Source organism: Drosophila takahashii, chromosome 2L (genome assembly GCF_030179915.1).
Source record: "Drosophila takahashii strain IR98-3 E-12201 chromosome 2L, DtakHiC1v2, whole genome shotgun sequence".
NCBI lineage: Eukaryota > Metazoa > Arthropoda > Insecta > Diptera > Drosophilidae > Drosophila > Drosophila takahashii.
Genome location: NC_091678.1, coordinates 37319953 through 37343480, shown reverse-complemented (window position 1 = coordinate 37343480; position 23528 = coordinate 37319953). Strand labels below are relative to the sequence as shown.

At 40.9% G+C, this 23528-nt stretch overlaps 2 protein-coding genes across 2 annotated transcripts; one reads left to right on the top strand and one right to left on the bottom strand.

Moving 5' to 3' along the window:
* Positions 1–2139: 2139 nt before the first annotated feature.
* On the top strand, positions 2140–7421 carry LOC123002461 (uncharacterized). Its single transcript, XM_070219618.1, has 8 exons — positions 2140–2372; positions 2924–3159; positions 3454–3659; positions 3728–5575; positions 5639–5756; positions 5840–6402; positions 6493–6860; positions 7103–7421. Exons 1-8 carry the CDS (start codon positions 2140–2142, stop codon positions 7419–7421), a joined length of 3891 nt encoding a protein of 1296 aa, XP_070075719.1.
* A 15061-nt stretch (positions 7422–22482) lies between these two features.
* LOC138914967 (knob-associated histidine-rich protein-like) lies at positions 22483–23290 on the bottom strand. Its single transcript, XM_070219711.1, has 4 exons — positions 23165–23290; positions 23004–23089; positions 22843–22916; positions 22483–22754 (listed from the first exon to the last, which is right to left on the bottom strand). Exons 2-4 carry the CDS (start codon positions 23065–23067, stop codon positions 22542–22544), a joined length of 351 nt encoding a protein of 116 aa, XP_070075812.1. The 5' UTR covers positions 23068–23089; positions 23165–23290; the 3' UTR covers positions 22483–22541.
* Positions 23291–23528: the final 238 nt, after the last annotated feature.

Here is a 23528-nt window from a genome sequence, read left to right as displayed (position 1 = left end):
GTAATATTGTATGCTCTTGTCAGGGCTGGCCACCAGACTAGTGCCCCGTATGTGAGAATTGGTCTTACCACTGCTGTGTAAAGCCATAATATTATCTTAGGGTGTATACCCCAATTTTTGCCGAACATTTTTCTGCACGAGTAGAATGCTATGCTGGCCTTTCTTACTCGTTCCGTGATGTTCAGTTTCCACGAGAGCTTCGGGTCTAGTACCACTAATAGATACTTAGCTTTACCCGATAGCTTGAGTTCGATTCCGTCTATTTTTGTTTTGCTGTATGTTGGGATCTTCTACGCGTGAAGTTGAGCATTAGTTCGGTTTTACTCGGGTTTATACCTAGTCCGCAGGTTTTTGCCCATTCATTGAGTCGGGTAAGGGCCCCCGTCATTATGTTACTAATGACATCTGGGAATGGTCCTGATACTAGCAACACTACGTCCTCCGCTATTGAGTTCTCTCAATATGTCGTTAATGTTGATAAGCCAGAGCAGGGGCGATAGAACCCCGCCCTGAGGTGTGCCTCTCTTCACAAAGCGTGTGAGGTAAGTGCCACTCAATTCGGCTGTTATCGTCCTGCTCGTGAGCATAACTCCGATCCAGGCTCTGATGTCTCCTTCAATGCCGATCGAGTTGAGGGAGCTCAGTATGGATTCGGCGTTTACATTATTGAACGCGCCTTCTATATCTAAGAAGGTGGCCATTGTATATTGGTTAAAATGTATCGATTTTTCTATGTGGCAGACTACTTCGTGTAGTGCCGTTTCTGTTGATCTGACCTTTCGGTACGCATGCTGAGCGTCCGATAGATGCTGCTTCTCTAAGTTTTCCCGGATATGAAGATCAATCATTCGTTCCAACGTTTTCATTAGAAAGGAGGTGAAGCTGATCGGCCTGTAGTCCTTTGCTAGGATGCGACCCTTTCTTCCTGGTTTTGGTATAAATACAACTTTGGCTTCCTTCCATAGAAGCGGTATGTGTGTTAGTCTGATGCAAGCCGTGTAAATGGGTTGCAGCCACCTACTGATGCTGACCTGTGTTGCTTGTCGAAAGAGTTTATCGCCCAGTTGATTCTTTCCATGGTTATGATATCCCTTGTGTGTGTTGGTTGATGAGCCCTCTGATCTTCAGTAGGTGCTGGCTTTTCTCGAAGGTTGCCTGGAAAGTGTGTGTCCACAAGTGTCTCTAGGGATTCTTCCACTGTTGTAGTCGCTGATCCGTCTTGTTTGTGTAATAGAGTTGGGCTGTTATACCCTTTAGCAAGGACCTTGCTTAGTCAAGCCGAGTCTTTTATACCTTCGAGCGATTCGCAGTAAGTCCTCCAAGAGTCTTACTTGGCTGCGTATATCGCTTTTTTGTATGCTTTTTGTGATTCCTTGTATGGCTCCCATTTCTTGGTAGCATAGCTGGAGTTATAGGCTTTTCTTGCCGTCTTTCTCAGAGTGCAAAGCTCTTTGGTCCACCATAAAGGGTGTTGTTTCTTAGAGTATGAAACCTTGCATGGTTCCTTATATGCATTGTTTGGAATGTTTTTTAGGTCCTCTACTTCCTTGTCCAAGGTCGTCGTAGAGGTTTGTACGCGTATTCTTCTGTTGCTAACTTTTGAGTAGACAATCTTACCGAATTTGTCCCAGTTTGTTCTGCGGGGGTTACGTTTTGGTTCCCGTTTGCTAATCGGAATCGAAATTTCGAAGAAAATGCACCTGTGATCTGAAAAGGAATTTTGTTTCGACACTATCCACTTTTCAACTTTATATCTACTAAATTCTGTCTGTAAAGTGAGGTCTAACACCTGTTCCCATCCCTGAAATTCCCTTGTGCTTGGGAATATAAAGGTGGTTGTGTTACCTCTATTATATATTGTTGATGAACGGATTGCATCCATAATTTGAATTTGAATTTTTGTTAACTGGTCATGTGAAATACCAGCTTCTCCCATTTTTAGTATTTTTAAGTATCTTCTGTGCTGCGTGACACGATGAGAATTTTTGGTTTTCGAAGTGAAGTAATAAGACTACAGCGGAACATGTCGGTTCAATAAAGTTTAACTCAAAATATACAGTCCATTCAAATCAGAAATAAACCGTGTTTATTCATCACCATATCTTTGGACCTTCTAGCCAAATTTAGCTATTGATTAACATGGATCAGTTTAAGCTTCTAAAGGCAGCAAGAAGTCGTGCGAAGGCAAGCATTACGCGTTTGCTAACGGCGTTACAAGATCCACGTGCGGGATCAAACTGGGAATTGGATGAAATCACAGTCTCATTGGAAAGGCTCAACAACGTTTGGAAGGAGTTTGAGACCATTAGCGATCAAATGGCCCTTTATGATGGAGAAGAGGGGTACATCGATCCAGCCATCGACAACGAGAGGTACGAGGATAAGTACATGCAAGCAAGCAACTTGTTTCACGCCATTAAACGGCGCTGTCAGTCATCCAATAAGAGCGACAGAGAAGGCAGCAACGGTAGGCAATCTGGCAGCCTTGACGATGCCGCATCAAGTCATCAGGATTGAGAAACGAAAGCCTTACTCGTTTTCTACAACAACAGCAGGAGCTGAATGAGCGTTTAGCTGAGCAGCAATCAACATTTTTGAGAGCAAACTCCGCAGCAAATGTAATGCACAACTAGCTGCCAAAAATCCACATCAAGGTGTTTTCTGGTGACTACAAAGAGTGGCCAGCCTTTAAAAACATCTTCGAGAGTACGATCCACAGCAAGCAGCATTTGACAGCAATACAAAAGTTCCACTACTTAAAAACGTACATTACTGGGGATGCAGCGGACTTGATTCGTCATATGCCAATAACGGATGCTGCTTATGAGGCTGCTTGGAGTTGCCTAACTGAGCGATACAACAGACCATGTCACATTGTCAACACTCTACTGGAAACGTTTGTAAATCTCCCTTCGACATCCAGGGCAGATGTTGCAGTTCTGCGCAAGGTGACCGACGGAGCCACGGAGATTGTACGAGGATTGGATGCAGCAGGGCAATCTACCAGAGACTGCTTGATCATACACTTCATTCTGGCCAAAATCGACGCCAAAACTCGACGCAAATGGATTGAGGGAAGCAGGGAACTTGAATCTCCGTCTGTGGATGATTTACTCAAGTTTTTAGACCGACGCTGCGAGGAATTCGAGCTCAGCAAAAGTGAGTCAGACATAAACTTCAAGGTTGGCGCACCACAACTGAGCAAAGCAAAGCGTTCGTCCCATGCCTTAGTATCGATGGAAGATAATGCTTGTGTGAAATGTAACTCTAAGGAGCACAAGATCTACGGTTGCCCAAAGTTTGCTGAAGCATCGATCGACCAGAGACGCACATTTGTAAAGACAAAATCCTTGTGTTTCAACTGTCTTAAGCTTGGGCATGTATCACGCAAATGTGAATCCAAATTCACATGCAAGATTTGCCATAATCGCCATCACTCGCTGCTACATGCAGATATTCCTGAATCGCAAGCCGCTGTGACCACGACACAGCCACATACTGATAAGAGGCACGCCTCAAGCGCTCCCGGAGATGCTACGGTGACCATCAGCCATATTGCTCGCGCGCAAGCGGCTCCCACAGCTGAATCCTTGTGCAACGGATCAACAACGGCTACACAGCCCCAAGGACTAAGGAAAAGTGCATTGACAACAGCTCAGGTATTACATGTCGGGTACTTTTGGACAGTGGTTCGGAACTGTCGTACATCTCAGAGAGGTGCGTACAGGCACTTGGTCTGTCACGCTCGCCCTCACGCATTGTAGTGTCTGGAATTTCATCGATCAAGGCGGAGACAACTAGAGGCTGCAGCACACAGGACATGCAGTCAAGGATCTCAGATCACACAATAAAGGTACGCGCACACGTACTCAGCAAAATTACCTCCACGTTAGCAAGACACGATATCGAGGCTTTAGCACTCAAGGCATTTGCTGGCTTTGAGCTTGCGGATTCTGATTATCATTCGTTGGCGCCAGTCGATATTCTTTTGGGAAGCGATTACGTTTGGACCGTGTTCACCGGTCAAAAGATGTTCGACATCCGGGTCATAACATCTATCGTCACTACCGGCTGTTCATCTACAACAACAATGCACTCGGCTATTGACATTGACTCAACGCTTCGGCGCTTTTGGGAGCTGGAGGATGTCAACCAGGAATTCCATGGGAAACCAGAGGACGATGAAGTTGAACAGCACTTTATGAAAACGCACACTCGGGACTCCAAGGGGCGTTACATAGTCGAACTTCCGTTCAAAAACTCCAACGAACAGTTTTCGGATACTTTACAAGGAGCACTGGCAAGATTCAGGGGTGTAGAACGCCGCCTAAAGAAGGACCCCGATCTGCACTCAAAGTATGTACAATTTATGCGTGAATACCTTCAGTTAGGACACATGCGGGAATTATCGCCAGGCGACATTGACAAAGGGAAAAGCTTTTACTTGCCTCATCATCCAGTAATTACCCAAAAGCTAAGGGTAGTATTTGACGGCTCATTCAAGGATACGAATGGAAAATCCTTAAACGATGCTCTACACATTGGACCCAGCATTCTCCGAAACCTCTTCTCGATTTGTATGCGTTTCAGAATGTTCAAGTTCGTCTTTTCTGCAGATATTGTCAAAATGTGTCGACAAATCTTGGTGGCTGCCAACCATTGTAGCTATCAGCGTATTGTTTGGAGAGAAAATGAAAGTACACCTATCAAGCACTATGAGCTTTCCACGGTGACATATGGCACATCTAGTGCACCATTCTTGGCAGTAAGAGTCCTGGATCAGTTAGCTAACGACCACCAACACGAGTTTCCCACCGCTGCAAGGATCTTGAAGGAGCAGTTTTATGTGGACGACGTACTGACGGGAGCACCTACAGAGGAGGAGCTAATTCACAATCAAAAAGAGCTGATCCAATTAACGAAATGTGCAGGCATGGAACTTGGCAAATGGGTTTCAAATTCATCACGTATAGCTGATCGAGCTACTTCTACAACCGAGGTACAAGGCAAAGGATCCACTCCTACATCAAAGGTTCTTGGCATTCATTGGGATCCAGAAGAGGATACGTTATCCTACAAAGTTTGCCTTGCACCAAATCCGGACAACACCAAGCGCCAAGTGCTGTCTGACGTGGCACGGATCTTTGACCCGCTGGGTATTTTGTCGCCAGTGGTGGTGCAGTTTAAAATTCTGTTCCAAGAATTGTGGTTACTGGATCTCGGCTGGGACACGGAGCTTCCTCCAAAAATTGCTGACTGGTGGAATAAATGCCGTAACGACCTACACATACTTCGAGAACTACGCCTGCCACGATTTGTCGAAAACAATGGCGATCACATCGAACTGCATGGGCTCTCAGATGCCTCCATCAAGGCATATTCCGCAGTCATCTACAGCAGAGTGGTGCGAGCAGATGGCACCGTGTCAGTTTCACTCATAGCAGGAAAAACCAGAGTTGCTCCACTAAAGCAGCAATCCCTACCGCGCCTCGAGCTGTGTGGCGCTTTGCTACTGAGCAGACTAATCCTATCTGTCAAGGATTCTCTGCAACACAAAGACATCAAAATACATGGTGTGATTCAACCATAGTTTTGGCTTGGCTTTCACATCCACCATCGAAGCTCAAAACATTTGTAGCAAACAGGACTTCAGAAATACTCGACGCGTTGCCGCGTAGTGCATGGCATCAGGAGAATCCGGCAGACTGCGCCACACGAGGGATGCTTGCTGCAGACCTTCTCCATTTCGACTTATGGTGGATGGGACCTTCATGGCTGCAAGATCCAGAAAAGCTTGCGGTAAAGTTGAGCTGCACAAAGTTCTGTTCTTCTCTTTCAGATAACCATGGCAAGGAAGAAGTCAAGTCCACCGCATTAACCACTCAGCAAGGTGACTCATTTTCACCGATCGAAGCGTTGACTCAGCGGGTCTCGTCCTGGACAAAATTGGTCCACGTTGTAGCTTACGTATTACGCTTCATACAAAGGACCAGGACCATTAAACTTGTAGCGCTGACAAATGGGGCCAGGCTCACCTATGAAGAGATTCAGGCTGTTCGCATACTTTGCCTGCGTGAGGCTCAGAAATGCTTCATGGAGGATCGAAATCTTCTGACGGAAAACAAATCACTTCGCAGCCACTCCCAGTTGATCAAGCTTTCACCGTTTGTTTGCAAGGATGGCCTCCTTCGAGTTGGAGGACGCTTGGCCAACTCGCAGTTACCAGCTGACGTTAAACACCCCATATTGCTTCCGAAATCTCACCGCATTACAAGGATGATTTTGGAACACGAACATACAGCAAATCTACATCCCGGAGTGTCTGCTCTGTTTGTAATTACGCGTCAAAAGTATTGGGTTTTCGGTGCCCGTAACCTAATAAGGAACCTGGTACACAACTGCGTAAAGTGCTTCCGCTAACGTAAAATCACCGAGCGCCAATTCATGGCCGATCTACCAGGGATTCGTATAACGGAGGATCTTCCTTTCCAGCACTCAGGCTGCGACTACGCTGGACCATTCATCCTTAAGGAAAGGAGAGGGCGCAATCCCAGAAAAACTAAAGGCTACATATGTCTCTTCGTCTGCCTTGTAACATCAGCCATTCATTTGGAACTGGCCACCGACCTTAGCACAGACACATTCCTGGCATGTCTTCGGCGTTTCATGTCCCTTCGAGGAAAATGTTCGCAAATCTTCAGCGACAACGGCACGAATTTTGTTGGTGCCAAACGGGCTCTAGATGAGATGCAGCAACATCTCTCTTCGCAGGAGCATCAACACACCGTAACTCAATCGTTGGCCAATGATGGAATTAAGTGGAGTTTCATACCTCCCCATTCGCCACATTGGGGAGGGAAGTGGGAGTCATCAGTACGATCAGTTAAATTACATTTGAGACGCGTCGTGGGAAAAACTGTTCTAACCTTCGAACAGGTGCAAACTCTGATTGTTCAGATCAGTGCGGTGGTGAACTCAAGACCGTTATGCTAGACACCTGACACTGACATCACCTACTTGTCTCCTGCCCATTTTTTAATTGGCCGCCCATTCACAACGGTTCCAGAGGGTGATCTGACTCATTTGCCGATCAATCGCTTAGACTACTGGCAGCATTTACAATCAATGTACCAGGGTTTTTGGAAGCGCTGGCACCAGGAATATCTTACATCTACATCTTACAAAAGTGGAACAACAAGGAACGTAACATCGCTGTAGGTAGTGTAGTCCTTGTAAAGGACTCGAATCTCCCTCCAGCATCTTGGATACTAGCCCGCGTATTGGAGGCTCATCAGGGACCAGATGGACTGGTACGCGCTGTAAAACTTAAGACGTCTACTGGAGAGATGACGCGACCTAACACTAAGTTAGCTGTGCTGCCTAATTCAGAAACCATGTTTCAGGGCGGCCCGGGATGTTGATGAACGGATTGCATCCATAATTTGAATTTGAATTTTTGTTAACTGGTCATGTGAAATACCAGCTTCTCCCATTTTTAGTATTTTTAAGTATCTTCTGTGCTGCGTGACACGATGAGATTTTTTGGTTTACTAAGTTAAGTAATGAGACTACAGCGGAACATGTCGGTTCAATAAAGTTTAACTCAAAATATACAGTCCATTCAAATCAGAAATAAACCGTGTTTATTCATCACCACATATGGTGATGTTGCGGCAGATAATATTATCAAAAAGAGACTCACCCCTTTTGTTGGTTTCCGAGCTTCCCCATAGTGTGTGCCTGGCGTTAGCGTCGCATCCGAGCACCAGGATCGTCTAAGTATCTTCCGCCCATTGCAGCAGCTTGATGACTGGCTCAGGTGGAGCCGATTCATCATGGGCCATGTAGGATGAGGCTATCACCATCAATGACCCATCCGCCGCCACGAATCTGGCAACTGCTCGATCGTTATAGTGCGTTATAGTTATTCTTTATAATAATACCTGCTCTCGGCCTACCTGTCTAGTTAGTATAAAAGAATGTATATCCTTGTTGTGTTAGACCCGAGATTTGTCTGTCTCGAGTCCATGGTTCTTGAACGATGCCTATGTCAATGTTCCTCTCACTGAGAAGAACTGCGAGATTGGCTGAAGCATGCGTGCTGCGCTTCAGGTTAATCTGCACGACTTTAGGCATCGGTATTGGGCGTCACGTCTGGGGTCTTGTCGTCGATGACCAGGTCATCCAACAGCTTGTTGGTGTCATCGACCTCCTCGAGAACATCATCCGGCTCTGCCAGGATGACCTTGATCTTGGCCTTCCGTAGACCGTACCGGATGGTGTAGTCGGTCTTCTTAAGCTGCGGCAGTTTGATGAGGAAGAGGAACGGCTGGCTCGTCTTCATCTCCTTCTCTACTTTTAGTATCGCACAGTCCTCTGTGTGCACTTCTGGGTTCTGAGCCCTCAGCAGCGACAGTACCTTTCCTTGGTCAGTCTGATCCTTTGGCAACCAAATGCGAGCCCGCGGCCTCCTTGGAATCTCCCTGGCGTGGACGAGCCTAATGCTAAGGCCGTCCAATGCAGGTCGTCCACCAGTGCCACCGGGAGGCTGTCTCTGGCTACGTCGCTAAATTTCTTGGCCTCCTTCACAAAGGAGGTTGGTCTTGGCCTCCCCTGAGCGTCCTTTGCCCGTTTGGGTGCGCTCTCGCTTGCCTCATGCGAGCGGTCCCTTTTTGTGTTCGCTTGGGTGGCCTTCGGGCGCGTCCTCATATATTCCTCGAAGGCTGCGATCTCCGCAAGGCATCGAGTCTTGTCCTCCGCACCGCGCGTGTCAGTCTTGCCTTCTGCCTCATTCTTGGCCATCTTGCCGAGAATGAAACGGGCCCGACCGACCTTGGCCTTATGCTGCTGATGCTTGACAGTGGCTGCCTTGCTGGTACCCGGCTGGGTTTCGCTATTGTGTGGGTGGGTGTTATTGTTGTCTAAAGGGGTGCTGGACCTAGCAGCCCCTTCCGTTCCCATCGGATCCGAAGCACCCTGGCTGGGTGTTCGTGGCCCTTCCTCGATGGTAGCGGAAACGGTTTGGGGTTTAACCTCCCCCGTGAGGTCCGAAGCTACGGTGTTAGAGTGTGGGATCTGTGAAAAAGTCGACCGTGACTCCGCCCCAAAGCCACGGCAAGGCCACTTCCGACCCAGAGTTGCCCGGCCCTGGGAAGGCTCCGTTAAGACACAGCTGGATTTACCCCTCAGCTGCGAACCTGAAAGTCAGTGGGCACGGGTCGCTTGACACGCCTGACTTGAGGGTAGGCACTTTAAAGACCTACCCAGGTCCGCCCGACTACGATTCGTCAGCATCCATAGTCATAGCTAGACTAAGGACCTGCTTCCAGCCGCCCTCACGGGAAGAGTATAGTCGCACTACCATCGGTGCACACAGTTACGGCAGGGGACGAGTCTCCCGTTGGTCCCCCTGTGTGCCCGACGGCTTTCGGCCACTCCATATAAACAATTCCTAAAATTTTTAAATACCCAAACTATAGCTAAAAGTTCCTCGTAATTTGTTGCGTACAAATGTTCTGTTTTGGATAGGGTTTTGGAAATAAAGATAATTGGCTTTACTTCTTGAGAAAAAACAGCACCAATTGCTAAATCAGACGTATCAGTGGTTAGTAAATTTTGTATTTTAATCGGGTTGTACAAGTTCTATTTGTGCGATTAAATTATCCTTAAGTTCGTTAAAAGCTTTTACAGCCGAATCGTCCAACTGTATTGAAGCTCTACGTGAAGCTTTTTTAGATAATTTTGTACCTTCTAAATATTTTGTTTATGGTTTTGCCATCTTTGCGTAGTTTTGGATATTCTGTAAGACCTAGGAAGCTTCTAAGGTCTGGGATATTTTTAGGAATTGGGTACTTTAAGATTGTAGACATTTTCTCGGGATCGGGTTTGATCACATTATGAGAAACAACGTAATCTAGAAAGTTAGATTCTAATTTAAAGAGCTTTGATTTTTCAATCTAAAATTTCATGTTTGCGTTTAGCAACATTTTAATAGTTTTTGTTCAATAGTTTTTGAAAATATTATGTTATCCATATAAATATAACCCTTGTGTTGAACCCTTTTTTAGGTGCTACCAGTACTGGGGAATTATAAGGGTTCCTGCTGGGCCTTAAAATTTCTTCTTTTAAAATTCGATCTATTGTGGAGAAAAACCCTTGGTTTTTTTTAATGTTCTTTTATTTGTATTTGGAGCAGCAAAGGTTCCGTTGGTAGCGGAAGTTGCGGTCCACTTGTGTCTGCTGAAAAATTTCTAAGTAAGCCTAAGTCTTATAGCTGCGCTGCCCACAGTTGGACAGCATGGAGCCGGCTATGTATATCTATATATAGGCGGTTTTTTTACAAACCGAACAGATTTGGTCAAAAATATTGTTTCACATTTTTGATTTGCCTGAAACTTTTTTGTGTGTACTATTCGGAAAATAAGTAAACACGTGTATTAGGATTTGGGGGGAAAAAAAAAGAGAGAACGCTGTAGTCGGCTTGGTGTCCCGATTATATAATACCCGTCACTCTAAATATTTTGGAGTGCGAGGGAGATGGATATATAATATTTTGATTGCGCTTAACTTTTTAATGAATGACCCGATTTGAAAAATGTCTTCAACATTTAGATAGGTATAAATATACACAATAAAATTACTCTACGGGTAACGGGTATAAATATATTTTTTTAGAATGTTTTTTTTAGTTTGTCAAAAAACGTAAATTTTGAAAAAGTACCCTCTCATTAAGTATCTGTATATCCGGTTGAAGTAATCTTTTGCATAATTCCCTCTAAAACTTCTTCTAAAAAAAATGTTTTAAAAAAATGAGTTTTTAATTTCTTAAAAATAAATACAAATTAAGATTTAAAAAAAGCATATACGCAATATTGTTAGTTACAATCGGTTTTTCTTAAAAAGGTAAAGCCATTTTTAGTTTTTAAAATATCGAATTTTCATACCAGCTACTCGTAGAGTAAAAGGGTATATTGTATTCGTGCAAAAGTATGTAACAGGCAAAAGGATGCGTTTCCGACCCTATAAAGTATATATATTCTTGATCAGGGTCACTAGCCCAGTCGATATAGCCATGTCCGTCTGTCCGTCTGTCTGTCTGTCTGTCTGTCCGTATGAACGCTGAGATCTGGGAAACTATAAAAGTTAGAGAATTGACATTTTGCATGCGGATTTTAGAAGTTCCTACGCAGCGCAAGTTTGTTTCAAAAGGGTGCCACGCCCCCTCTAACGCCCACAATCACTTATATACGATTTTTAAAATTTCAATATTTCGTAAAAGTAAAAATGCAATTTTATTGTGTTTATCAATACCTATCGAAATGTAGAAGAAATTTTTTAAATCGGACCACATGTTCAAGCTGAAAGTTTGCACAACTTAATTACTCACTGATATTATGCACATATATTAATATCATAATTTTACCACCGTCGATTTTTTAACCGCGAATTTTAAACGTATTGTGAGTGTGGTAGTGTCGTTCTAAAACTGTTGGCTGTGGTATTTTCATTTTCCCCTGCGCGGTCACACTTAAAGTGAGACAGCAAGACATACATACATACATACATGCACCAGCAGAACATACATACAAACATATGGGGAGGCCGTGACGTCACATCAGGTTAGCCAAATTTGAAAATATTGGGGACTTGATTAAAGATGCTGAATCCCCAAAAAATTTAAATGCAGTTATTTGCGGGTATGCCATAAGATTATGAACATCACATTTTAAAACCATTTTAACAACATTTATAACAGAGAAATGGCAAAAGAATAAATTAAAAAAAAATAAATCGATTTTTGGTGCATTTTGGGGTCGATTTTTGTTTTAATCTCTATGTCACACTCTGCGCTTAATTATTTCCGAATTAATTTGATTTTTCTAGATTTTTAGGTCAATCCGTTCTTGGTGGAATTTGCTACTGACCAAATTTTATCCCTTGAATTCTATTGGATTAGAGATAAGTCGGGTTTTCCTCCCTGACGCTATAACTCCAGAACGCACGAACCGATTTCCATGGTTTTGCATTCGTTGGAAAGTTCCCCGGGCTCCGTGAGGTTTATAGCAAACAAAGATCAGGAAAATTTCAACGGGAAAGCGGGAAAATCATTTTTTTTTCAATGTATTAGCTGACAAAGCTGGGAAAAGGGAGGAGTCCTGAGGATTATGAGCTAGCCTTCAATGCCTCCACACGTGTCATTCGAAATTCTATTTTGCTTTGGAAGCACGTATACGCAGGAAATTTAAAGCCTAGAAAGAAAAATGAGAGAAGATGCCACGCAGACAGAGGAGCGCTTCGGCCAAACCGAGTGTCATCAGGCCTTTGCCCGAGTTGCTGCCCACCGCCCGGAGTTCGGAGATGATCTTCAAGGACGTGGCCGCCCATGCGACGGGCGTGGCAGCAGGATAGACTGTGGGTCATGCGATTGGGGCAGGGATAACCGGACTGTTTAGGGGACGTGGCCTACAGCCGCACCACATCGCTCTGGTCAAGGAGGGTCCCTGCACCATGGAAATCCAGAGCAATCAAAATCTGAATAGCAATCAAATTTAATAGTATGTGGATTTTTACAACAAGGATATTAAGGATCTTACAACAAACCTAACGGAGCTCATTGCCCATGTCATTGTCACTATAATCTGCGTACGTCTTAGACCCAAAAACCCTTTTCCAATCATTAAATATTCCATTTTGTCCTTGGATCCAATTTCAATACACTTCAGCACTTAAAACGCCTTATGACAGGTTCTTCGTCTTTGGGCGAGCCCCTTTTCTTTTTTTCCACCTTAAAACGGCTCCATTGTCACATGCTCGCTGCTCCTTTGGCGCTGTCATTTTTTGTCATTCTCAGTTAATTATGATTTTGTTGATATTGCGCAATTTGAATCCACCGCGTCTTTGTAGGCTTTGAAAAATTAAAATTACAATCTGAAACAAAAAATTTTTTCAAAGCCTACCTTCTTAACATTAAGAAAATCCATCGATTTGTATGGCAGCTATATGAAGGGACGGTGGTAAAATTATGATATTAATATATGTGCATAATATCAGTGAGTAATTGAGTTGTGCAAACTTTCAGCTTAAACATGTGGGCGGTTTTTTTTACAAACCAAACGGATTTGGCCAAAAAAAAATTTCACATTTTTTATTTGTCTGAAACTTTTTTTACGTGTACTATTCGGAAAATAGGTAAACACGTGTATCAGGAATTGGCCGAAAAAAAAATTATTTTTTTTTTAGAATTTTTTTTAGTTTGCCAAAAAACGTGAATTTTGAAAAAGTACCCTCTCATTGAAAATCTGTATCTTCGGTTGTAGTAATCCGATTGACTTCCTATCTTTTGCATTATTTCCTCTACAACCTCTTCGTAAAAAAAAATAATTTTTAAAAAAAGAGTTTATAATTTCTTAAAAATAAAAACAAATTAAGATTAAAAAAAAAATTTTTAATGGGTTCCATACAAAAAAAATTTTTTTAAATTAACATATGCGCCATATCGTTAGTTTCAATCGGTTTTTAAAATATCGAATTTGTTTTAACAAGGCCTCGGCTTATTTCTATGAAAAAACGTCGCAGCATGAAGGTCTACTCTCTCACAGTAGTATGTTTATGAGAGTTCTGGATACAAAGGCTGGATACAAAAGTGAAGGGGGAGGTAATTAATTATGCTAATTAGGGTAATAAATCAGGACAATGTGACAGGTGTGGGGGGTAATTAAAGTTAATGGGTGCGTGACGAGTGATCGTTAATTAGGGTCCACAATAGTTATATCCAGCTTTTCTATCTAGGATTTGTATTCAAGAATCAGGAATCCCGAAATTCGGCCCAGAAATCGGGACTCTAATTAATCGGGGGAGATATTACTGGGGTGAGACGGGTGATGGTTAATTAGGGTGATAAGTTGCTTATATCTAGGAATTATATTCAGGAATTCGCCCCCCCCGAATTTCGTTTAAGAAATCGGGACTCTTATTAAGCGGGAAGAAATTACTGGGGTGTGACGGGTGATCGTAAATTAGGGTCCACAATAGTTACATCCAGCTTTTGTATCTAGGAAATGGGTGAAAAGAGGGGAGGCATTCTGCTTAAGTGGTTGACGAGTAGGTTGACGGGATCGAACGTGGGAGAAGTTAGAAAAATAGGGTGAAACGAGGGGAGGGAATCTAGTTAAACGGGGAGAAATTACTGGGGTGTGTCAGGTGATCATAGCGATATATTTGGGTTATCCTAGTTAATGGGGGAGAGATTACTGGGGTGTGCCGGGTGTCCTTTGCTTATCTGGGTTATCCTAGTTAGGTTAGATTAGGTTAGGTAGGAACGGCTGCCAGACTATTGTCTGGCACACTTAGACCTCTGTGGGTCCGTTGTGATACCGTATGATCTCGTTTTTTCCCTTTTTTTCGGGATCCCCTGTCTCTTATGTCTCGTCTTAGAAGCCTAGAGAGCATTTCCGGATGATTAGCATGTCTTCCACCCTGAATATTTTACAAAGGAGTTTAAGTCACAAATACAGCTGATTCTCTCTCTTTTGTATACGGACGTGTTTTACATTCGCTCCCACATTTATTCGCTTAGTGTCAAAATTTTCGATTTTTTATATTCCCTAAGTTTTCATTCTCAACTCGGTTGAGCCCGCCGTTTGAGTGCAAATTAGTGATTTGTGTTAAAACCATCGTCTTTATAAAGATATTGAAAAATAGTTAACGACGCGAGTGCATTGTGCATTGTTGTTGTTTTTTATTTACATTGTCGTTTTGGCGCTCTCTCGCACCGTTTGTTCTGCTCATCTCCCAACTTCAGTCACCGGCTCTCATTTTCGAGTTAACGGTTCTTTGCTGATTTGGTCTTATCGCGCTCCTTCTTTCCTCTTATCGCGCTCTTTCTTTCCTCGACGCCCTCATAGCCACACAGCTGTTTGTTGGCACTCAACTAAAGCTTTCTGTTTACATTTCTCTACATTCTACATTCTACATTTTTATACCCTTGTAGAGGGTATTATAATTTCAGTCAGATGTTTGCAACGCAGTGAAGGAGACGTTTCCGACCACATAATATATATATTCTTGATCAGCACCAATAGCCGAGTCTATCTAGCCATGTCCGTCTGTCCGTCTGTCCGTTTCTATGCGAACTAGTCTCTCAGTTTTAAAGCTATCGCGATGAAACTTTCCCGAAAGTCTTCTTTCTATTGCAGGTAGTACATATGTCGGAGAGAGCCGGATCGGACCACTATATCTTAAGGCTCCCATAGGAATATTCAAACAAATATAAGAAAATTCATTGTAACTTTGTAGGAAGTAGGCGTTTTGATTCTTGACTACTTAAAAACAAAATTTAAATAAATAGAAACGCTGAATCTGGAATCTCTGGAACTGCACCGAGTGATATTAGATCATTTATGAGGCAAATGGAGCTTGAGTTCCAGGCCTTACGTGCTGGATTTACGGACTTATTAAGTCGGTTTAATGTTTTCGACTCAAACTTTAAAGGTCGTATCCTTCTTAATCAAATATCTTTAAATATAAATCGTAATCCTACACTGCCTAATATTTCTCTTCATGTTCCAGATCTCTCGAGCAACCTCTCTCTTCCCAGCCCCACTGCAAGCTATATGTCGTGCGATGAGGACGATCCCAATGGGAGGGAATCATCAACGACCGATGTCAGGATGCAATCTCGGCCAGATTCGCTGAACGTAGCTTCGCCTGAGTCTTTAGGGCCTACTAATCGGTCGCCGGCTGTTGCCACTTCGGGGGCTCTGCCGCACCTCGTACTGCCCCTAGATAATACCCTTGTACCTCCTCCTGTTCCACTTTCTAGCATGATCCCTAGGAAGAACAGTAATAGCCCAGCTCCCTCTTCTCCGGTACCACTCACTCTCATGGTACCTAGGAAGGCTATTTTTGTGTCAAGATTGAATGCAGCACTCACAGTCAACGACGTGATGAATCATATTGTCTCGAAACTCTCCCTTCCCAATCAAAAAGGTATTGACATCACTAAATTTAATTTTAAACAAATAAGAGATTATTCTTCATTTAAAATACTGTTCTGTTCTCCAAACTGTTCTCCAAACTTCTTGACCCAAATTTTTGACCTGCTATATAATATAGTTCGCGTCCCATCACTTCCTTGTCGGAGCCCAGCTCTGCTTCAAATTCAAAAAACTAAATTTCATAATCCACTATCAAAATGTACGGGGGCTTCTTAGTAAACTCTCAACGCTTTATAAAAAAAGCTCAATTTTTGAAGCCAATGTTATTGTATTCACTGAGACCTGGCTTAACCCATCTGTACACGATAGTGAGATTTTGTCAAATAACTTTTTTGTTTATCGGAATGATGGTCATACCCGTTCTTATTGGAGTCAAATCCGATCTAACTTCCGAGCTTGTTGATATTTCTGGTTCATCAGGTATTGAATTTATTTGTGTAAAATTATTTTTTTAACTTGCACCTGTCTGCCATACAGTCTATCTCCTTGTTGCTTGCTGAAACTGACCAACTCATTGTTCTCGGTGACTTTAATCTTCCCAATATTTCTTGGTTGGAGAGTAATGACTCATTGGCAATGATTACTAGGATGCAACATGACTTTGTTGATGGTCTTGTTGAACTATCCTTGCAGCAAGTTAACTGGATTCCCAATCATATTGGTCGTCTCCTTGACTTAATCTTCGTCTTTGATGGTATCGATGTTGAAGTTAGACGAATTCCGCCACTATCTCTACCTGAAGATTATCATCATCCTACCCTTCAGCTCTGTATAAATGGATTTTTTAATGCTCCGAGGACTGCAATAAACGTACATCCTAGTTTGTGTTTTAAAAAGACTGACTATGCTAAACTAGTTGAATCTTTATCGACAATTAATTGGTCTTATCTTGTTGACCTTCCTGTTGATGATGCAGTTGGGTATTTTTATAAAGTCCTCTTATAAAGTCTATTTGATGTACATGTCCCACTATCGTATCTAAAAAATAAAAAAAACAGACTTTTTAAACGTTTCAAAATTTCTGGTTTGCTGACGGACTGGGCCAAATATAGTTCTGCTAAGGCGGAATTTGTCCAGCACAATTCTGACTGTTATCAAAATTACCTGTCTCGTTGTAAGCGTGATTTCAAAAGTAACCCTAAACTTTTTTATTCTTTCGTCAATTCTAAGGGGAAATCTAATTGTTACCCTCATTCTCTTTTTCTTAATAATAATATAGCATCTGTTGACGATGATATTTCCAACCTATTTGCTGATTTTTTTCAATCGACTTATACGGAATGCAATGGTGTTATTGATAATGATTATCCATACCCACTACCTCATCTGAACTCTATCTTCAAACCAGTGATTAATGTATCTGATGTTCTTCAGAGTCTTGATACTCTTAATCTCTCTTTTTCACCGGGTCCTGACAAAATACCAACTTGTATACTGAGGAATTGTTCGTCCTATCTAGCTTTTCCCTTAACATTACTATTTAATTTGTCGCTAAGTCAAGGAAGATTTCCATCCATATGGAAGGAATCGTTTATTGTTCCATTGTTTAAAAAAGGGAACAAGTCAGATATCTCAAATTATCGTGGTATTGCAAAACTCAGTGCAATTCCTAAACTTTTCGAAAAAATTATTACCTGTCAGTTGCAGCATCATTGCCGGTCTATTATTTCTCAGTGTCAACATGGCTTTACTAGACGTCGCTCTACTTCTACAAACCTACTAGAATTTACATCTTTAATTACTAAAGGCTTCCTGCCACATCATCAAACTGATGTGATTTATACTGATTTTTCTAAAGCTTTTAATTCTGTGAACCATAAACTTCTTATTTTTAAATTGTCCCGTTTAGGGTTTCCTCCAAACCTACTTGACTGGATACTTTCCTACCTTTCTAATAGAACTCAAATGGTCTGTTTTAACAATAGAATTTCCAAAATAATCAATGTTACTTCTGGAGTGCCACAGGGTAGCCACCTGGGTCCTTTACTCTTTGGCTTAATGATTAATGATCTACCTAATGTTAAATGTTAATGTAAAATCGTCTACCGTATTAATGTATGCAGATGATGTCAAGCTTTGTTTGTCCATGTGTTTACCTAGCTCATTTAATGACCTTCAATTAGATCTTGACTGTTTGTATACGTGGTGCATGATTAACATGTTAAATTTAAACTATTCCAAATGTAACTTTATGACCTTTTATCGTTGTAATCCATCTCTGTTTTCTTATTCTATTGGAAATAACGCCCTTGAACGAATTTTATCAGTTCAGGGTCCTGGCATATTATTTGATCATAAACTTAGTTTTAAAGACCATATATCTACTATATCTAATAAAGCCAGAAGTCTTCTTGCATTTATGAAACGTTGGTCAAGGGAGTTCGATGATCCTTACACAACAAAGCTTTTGTATGTTTCTCTTGTTCGTCCGTCTATGGAATATTGCTCTTGTATATGGTCTCAACAAATTAGCTGTTACCAAAATATGTTTGAGTCAGTCCAAAAACAATTTCTTTTATTTGCTCTGAGGGGATGACACTGGGACACAGGTAGTCGACTGCCCTCTTATCTCGCGAGGTTGCGCCTGCTCGACTTACCAACCCTCTACCATCGTAGAAAGTGTCATGGAGTTATGTTCTTACATAAACTTATTAATGGTGATGTCGACTCCCCTTTCCTTCTTAGTTCACTTAACTGGAATGTACCCTGTAGAACAGTTCGCCGTTTTCGTCCGTTGTCCCTGCCAATATGTAGATCTAATTATGCCCTGCATGATCTTTTCGTGTTCTGTGTGACGACTATAATTCACTGTGCCACGTCTTACTGTTTGATACCCCCAATGCTACTAATTATAATAAACTTATGTATTTTATGTCATCAATAATTTATAAATTCTTTGTAAGCATGTATTTTAAACTGTCTATTGTTAGATCGTATTTTCTCCATGTCCGCGATTCCGCTTACTTACCCAAAACGGTTAAGGGCTCCGCGCGTAATAAGCTTTGCTTGGTGTCGTAAGGGCCACTTGTTTGTACTGACCATAGTGCATCAACGTCCAAGAATGAACAAAAAAAAAAGTCCTTAAGCTTGATCTCCGATATTTCGGTCAGATCGTTAAGAAAGGTGTATCCTAAGTGCTTTAGTCTAAGTCTGCAAAGGGCTGGGCAGAAGCAGGGAAGGTGTTCCACCGTTTCTTCTTCTTCCTCATCCCTGCAGCTCCTACAAAAGTCATTTTTCGGGGCTTTTAGCCTGCCGGCATGTGTGCCGACTAGCCAGTGGCCTGTGAGGGCTCTAACTAACATACCACACTCTGTGCGGCTGAGTTTGAGTAGTGCTGACGTTCTTTTATTGTTAATCACCGGCCATGTCTGGTGTGTGATGCGGCACTTTGGTGCATTCCGCCAATTAGTGTTGGCTAGTTTGATAAATTGATTTTTAATGTTTAGCTTGCAAGTTGCCATGGGCATACCGACACTCTCCTTTTCTGGAAGGAGAGGCATGATGGTGCCCTGCCTAGCTAACTCATCCGCTATGCAGTTGCCTACGATGTCCCGGTGACCCGGAACCCATATTAGGCTGATAGTAAACTGTCTAGCCATCTTGTGGAGAGATTTTCGACAGTCTGCTATTGTCCGCGAGTTCGTGTTCGTCGAGTAGATTGATTTAATAGCCGCTTGGATATCACTATATATATTAAGGCTAGGCTAGTGTTCCCTAAGCAGTCGAGTAGCGTGTACCTCCGCTTGGAAGACGCTACAGTGGTCAGGGAGTCTGAATGACTTCCTGATGTCGGAGTATACCCCTCAGCCAACGTGCCCGTCCAATTTTGAGCCATCTGTGTAGGAGCAGATTGCTTTTGGCGAGGCTGGTCTGCCCTGCTGTCATTCCTCCCTATCCGGGATCAGGGCCTTGAAGGGTATGTGTTTATACTCATGAGATTTGCATAGGTCCGTTTTCTTCGGAATCGATTTATCATGCTGAAGTATATTGGCATGACCGTAAAATTGGGCTTTCCATTGCCCAGTTAATCGGGGAGAAATTACTGGGGTGTGCCGGGTGTCCTTTGCTTAGATTAAGAAAGTGTGGTGCTCAAACGGGTACGTGGTAGAATGTCACGGGCTGTTGTCACGTCCAAAAGAAACAGCTGAAAGCAAGCACCCTTGAAAAGGGATCCCTTTGCTTGCCACTGAGAAAAAAACTCCCAAAAGAAACAGCTGAAAGCAAGCACCCTTGAAAAGGGATCCCTTTTCTTGCCACTGAGAAACAAACTCCCACCCCAATAACAAAAAGAATATGTAAATTTTAAATTCAAGTATATTTTTTTAACTTTTTTACCTGAAAGAAATAGCTAAAAAAAATCACCCATCCCCCAAACAAAAGAAGATACAAATTTTAAATTCAAGTTTATTTGTATTTTTTTTAACTTTTTGACCTGAAAGAAATAGCTGAAAAAATCACTTATCCCCCAAACAAAAGAATATGTTAATTTTAATTTCAAATATAATTTTATTGTTTTATTTATTTTTTATTTGTAAATTTAAGGTTAAGATTTTTGTATTTGTTAATTAAAGCAATAGCTTTAATTCTAATGTAAGGTGCCTGGTGACATTAACATGTATCCGGGCCCTCTCTTACGTCATCGTCGGCCCAGGGACATGTTAGCATATGTACACCATACCTAGTTTCTCTCTCAGCGACTCGATCCATCCTTTGAAGTTTGGAGAAAATCATCTCCAGGGACTGCCGATGATCCTCAAAACATGAACACACACACATCCCACATTAAATTCTTTTATTTGAAGAGAAAATGTAAACAACTGCATCAACAGTAAAATTATTCTTTTTCAGCCAAAAATAAAAACATATAAATAATATACATATTTATAACTTTCATTAGTATGAAATGTAACCCTGTAAAGTATAGTTTATAAACTGGTATTACATCTTTTGTGCTGACGGTGGTGAAAATTTTGAAAGTTTTGAGTCAAATTATTTTAAGTCAGTTTACTAAAACGAGAAATACATTAAAGAAAAAGTTCAATGATATAAAACATTTTAAATTACAAAATGCTTACGAGTTGGAAGAAACTTTTAAGCCAATAACAGATTCCTTAAACGAAACACAGCTAAAAATAGAAGCAGATGCTAGCAGTCTAATTCACGCAGACTATGATTTTAATATTAGCAGTCTATCGAGAAATAAAGTTCTGGACAATGCTTATGGACCTAGAAAAAGTTCATCAACCCCCAAATCCTTAAATTTGGGGAATAGTGAATGCAAGTCATAATAAAATTCAATTATCAAGTGGAAGCACGTGGGATTTGACTCCTGGGCTTTATTCTCTGATTGTTCATAATAAACCCACACAATTCAGTGCCACAGACTTAAATAATTATAAAGATATCATTACTGAGACAAGTGCACATAGAATAGATTTTGATCCAAATAAGCGAATAAAAGGAACTAGAGGATACAAGTATACAAACATTATTAAAAAGTTCATGAGCAATGAAAATATACTTCCTTCAGCTATATCCACCCCAATTCAATCAAAACAAAAAAAAATCAAATAAAAAGGGATTTGGATACATGTCCCTACAAAGAGCAAAACCCAATTATATTTATTGGGATGACGTCAATAAATTAGTTGAAAGATTGCAGCTTTTAATAGCTTCAAAGGCCGCTGGCAACACTAATCACAATAACGAGATCATGTCTATAATAGAAGAACTGCGAGAGGCTAAAATTATATATTAATTGAATAAATAAGGTTCACAAACTTTAAATTACCTTATAAACAAAATGTCTGTCGACAAGTTTGGTCACTTTTCAGACGAAAAAGAGCACACAGATATTTTAAAAAGAGATGTTAAAACTGTTGTGGGGTTGTACATTGATGACGACGAAAACCTGAATACCAAACAGAAACGAATTAAATAGATTATTCGGATGCAACGACCAAAAAATATGTCGATGAAAACTTGGAGACGTTAAAGAGAGACCTTAATACAAAAATAAATTCATCCCTTAATCGAAGACTTTCTAAAATAACTTCTTTGGAAAATTTAGTTCAAGTTAATAATGGGAGGGTTGATAATGTTGCTAAAATTCTATCCAATATGTTAACAAAGAATAATAGTATTGAGTTGGGATCAGAGCCGGCAAGCAGATTTAGTGGAAATGGGAAAGTATTCAAAGCTTAACGGAGGATAGTAAAATAATTCTTCATCAATTTCTAAACAGTTTATTTGAATCTTATACATCTCTAGATGGGAATGTTTTTTTAACCTTTTTGAAACGTAATGGCACTGGATTCTTAAAGTGAAAAGGTCCTTATAACCGAGTTTATAATATCTATCGAAACCACTGTTTCCTGTTACAATAGTTCCGCCCTCTCTATTTTCCCTTTCAAGCAAGTCTGATTTAAACTTCTCTAACAATTTTTTTTAAAGAAAAGAATATTTTTTTTTTTACACTACGCTTCTCTGTTTTATTTAAAATTTTTGACTCTTCACTTACATTATCATTATTACCATCTTCTTCATTTAGTGGCGTAAATGATTGTTCGGAGGGTGACGACAAATCATCGTACTCATCATAAATTTGAAAATTAGCTGGTGGGGGTGTTGATGATGATGTTGCTTCTGTTGATGATGATGTTGCTTCTGTTGATGATGATGATGCTTCTGTTGATGATGGTGTTGCTTCTGTTGATGATGATGTTGCTTCTGTCGTTGTTGTTTCTGTTGTTGTTGTTTCTGAAATTAAATAACATAACAAAAGTTAACAAAAATCGAAAAAGGAAAAAAAAAGTAATTTGTGATTGTTATTGATATTGGTATTTACCTTGTGGTGCTTGTCGTCTTCATCTTTTTTTAGTTTCCTCTCTTCTGTAATATAGCTTGCCATTGTTGTTGCTTCTGAAATTAAATATCATAACAAAAGTTAGCAAAAATCGAAAAAGGAAAAAAAAGTAATTTGTGATTGTTATTGATATTGGTATTTACCTTGTGGTGCTTCGTCGTCTTCATCTTTTTTTAGTTTCCTCTCTTCTGTAATATAGCTTGCCATTGTTGTTGCTTCTGAAATTAAACTACATATATAAAAGTAATAAAACAAAAAAAATTTTTTTTATTGTTTATTGTTATTATTGTTTTGATGTTCTTACCTTGTGAGGTTTTTAGTTTACTCTCTAACTCATCAATGTTATTTATATTCGCTAGTGAACTGTTCTTAAATAGATACAATTTCAGCTGAATATTCAAAACATCATTGTTAGGTAGTAAAATTTTAATAATTGTGGTATTCATTGTCTCGTTGTAAGTCGTTAGATGTGTAGTGGGTATTACACCCATTTCCACTACTCCTATTACAGAAACTATTATCAAAAATAGTTTTATTATTTTATTACTTTTCATTTTCACACACACACACACACAATTATTAATCAAGTTTGAGTTTTAAATTTTTATATTTTTCACTTTTATACGAGCAATTTGAGCTGCAATTTTTCACCGTCTTGTCTTGCTTGC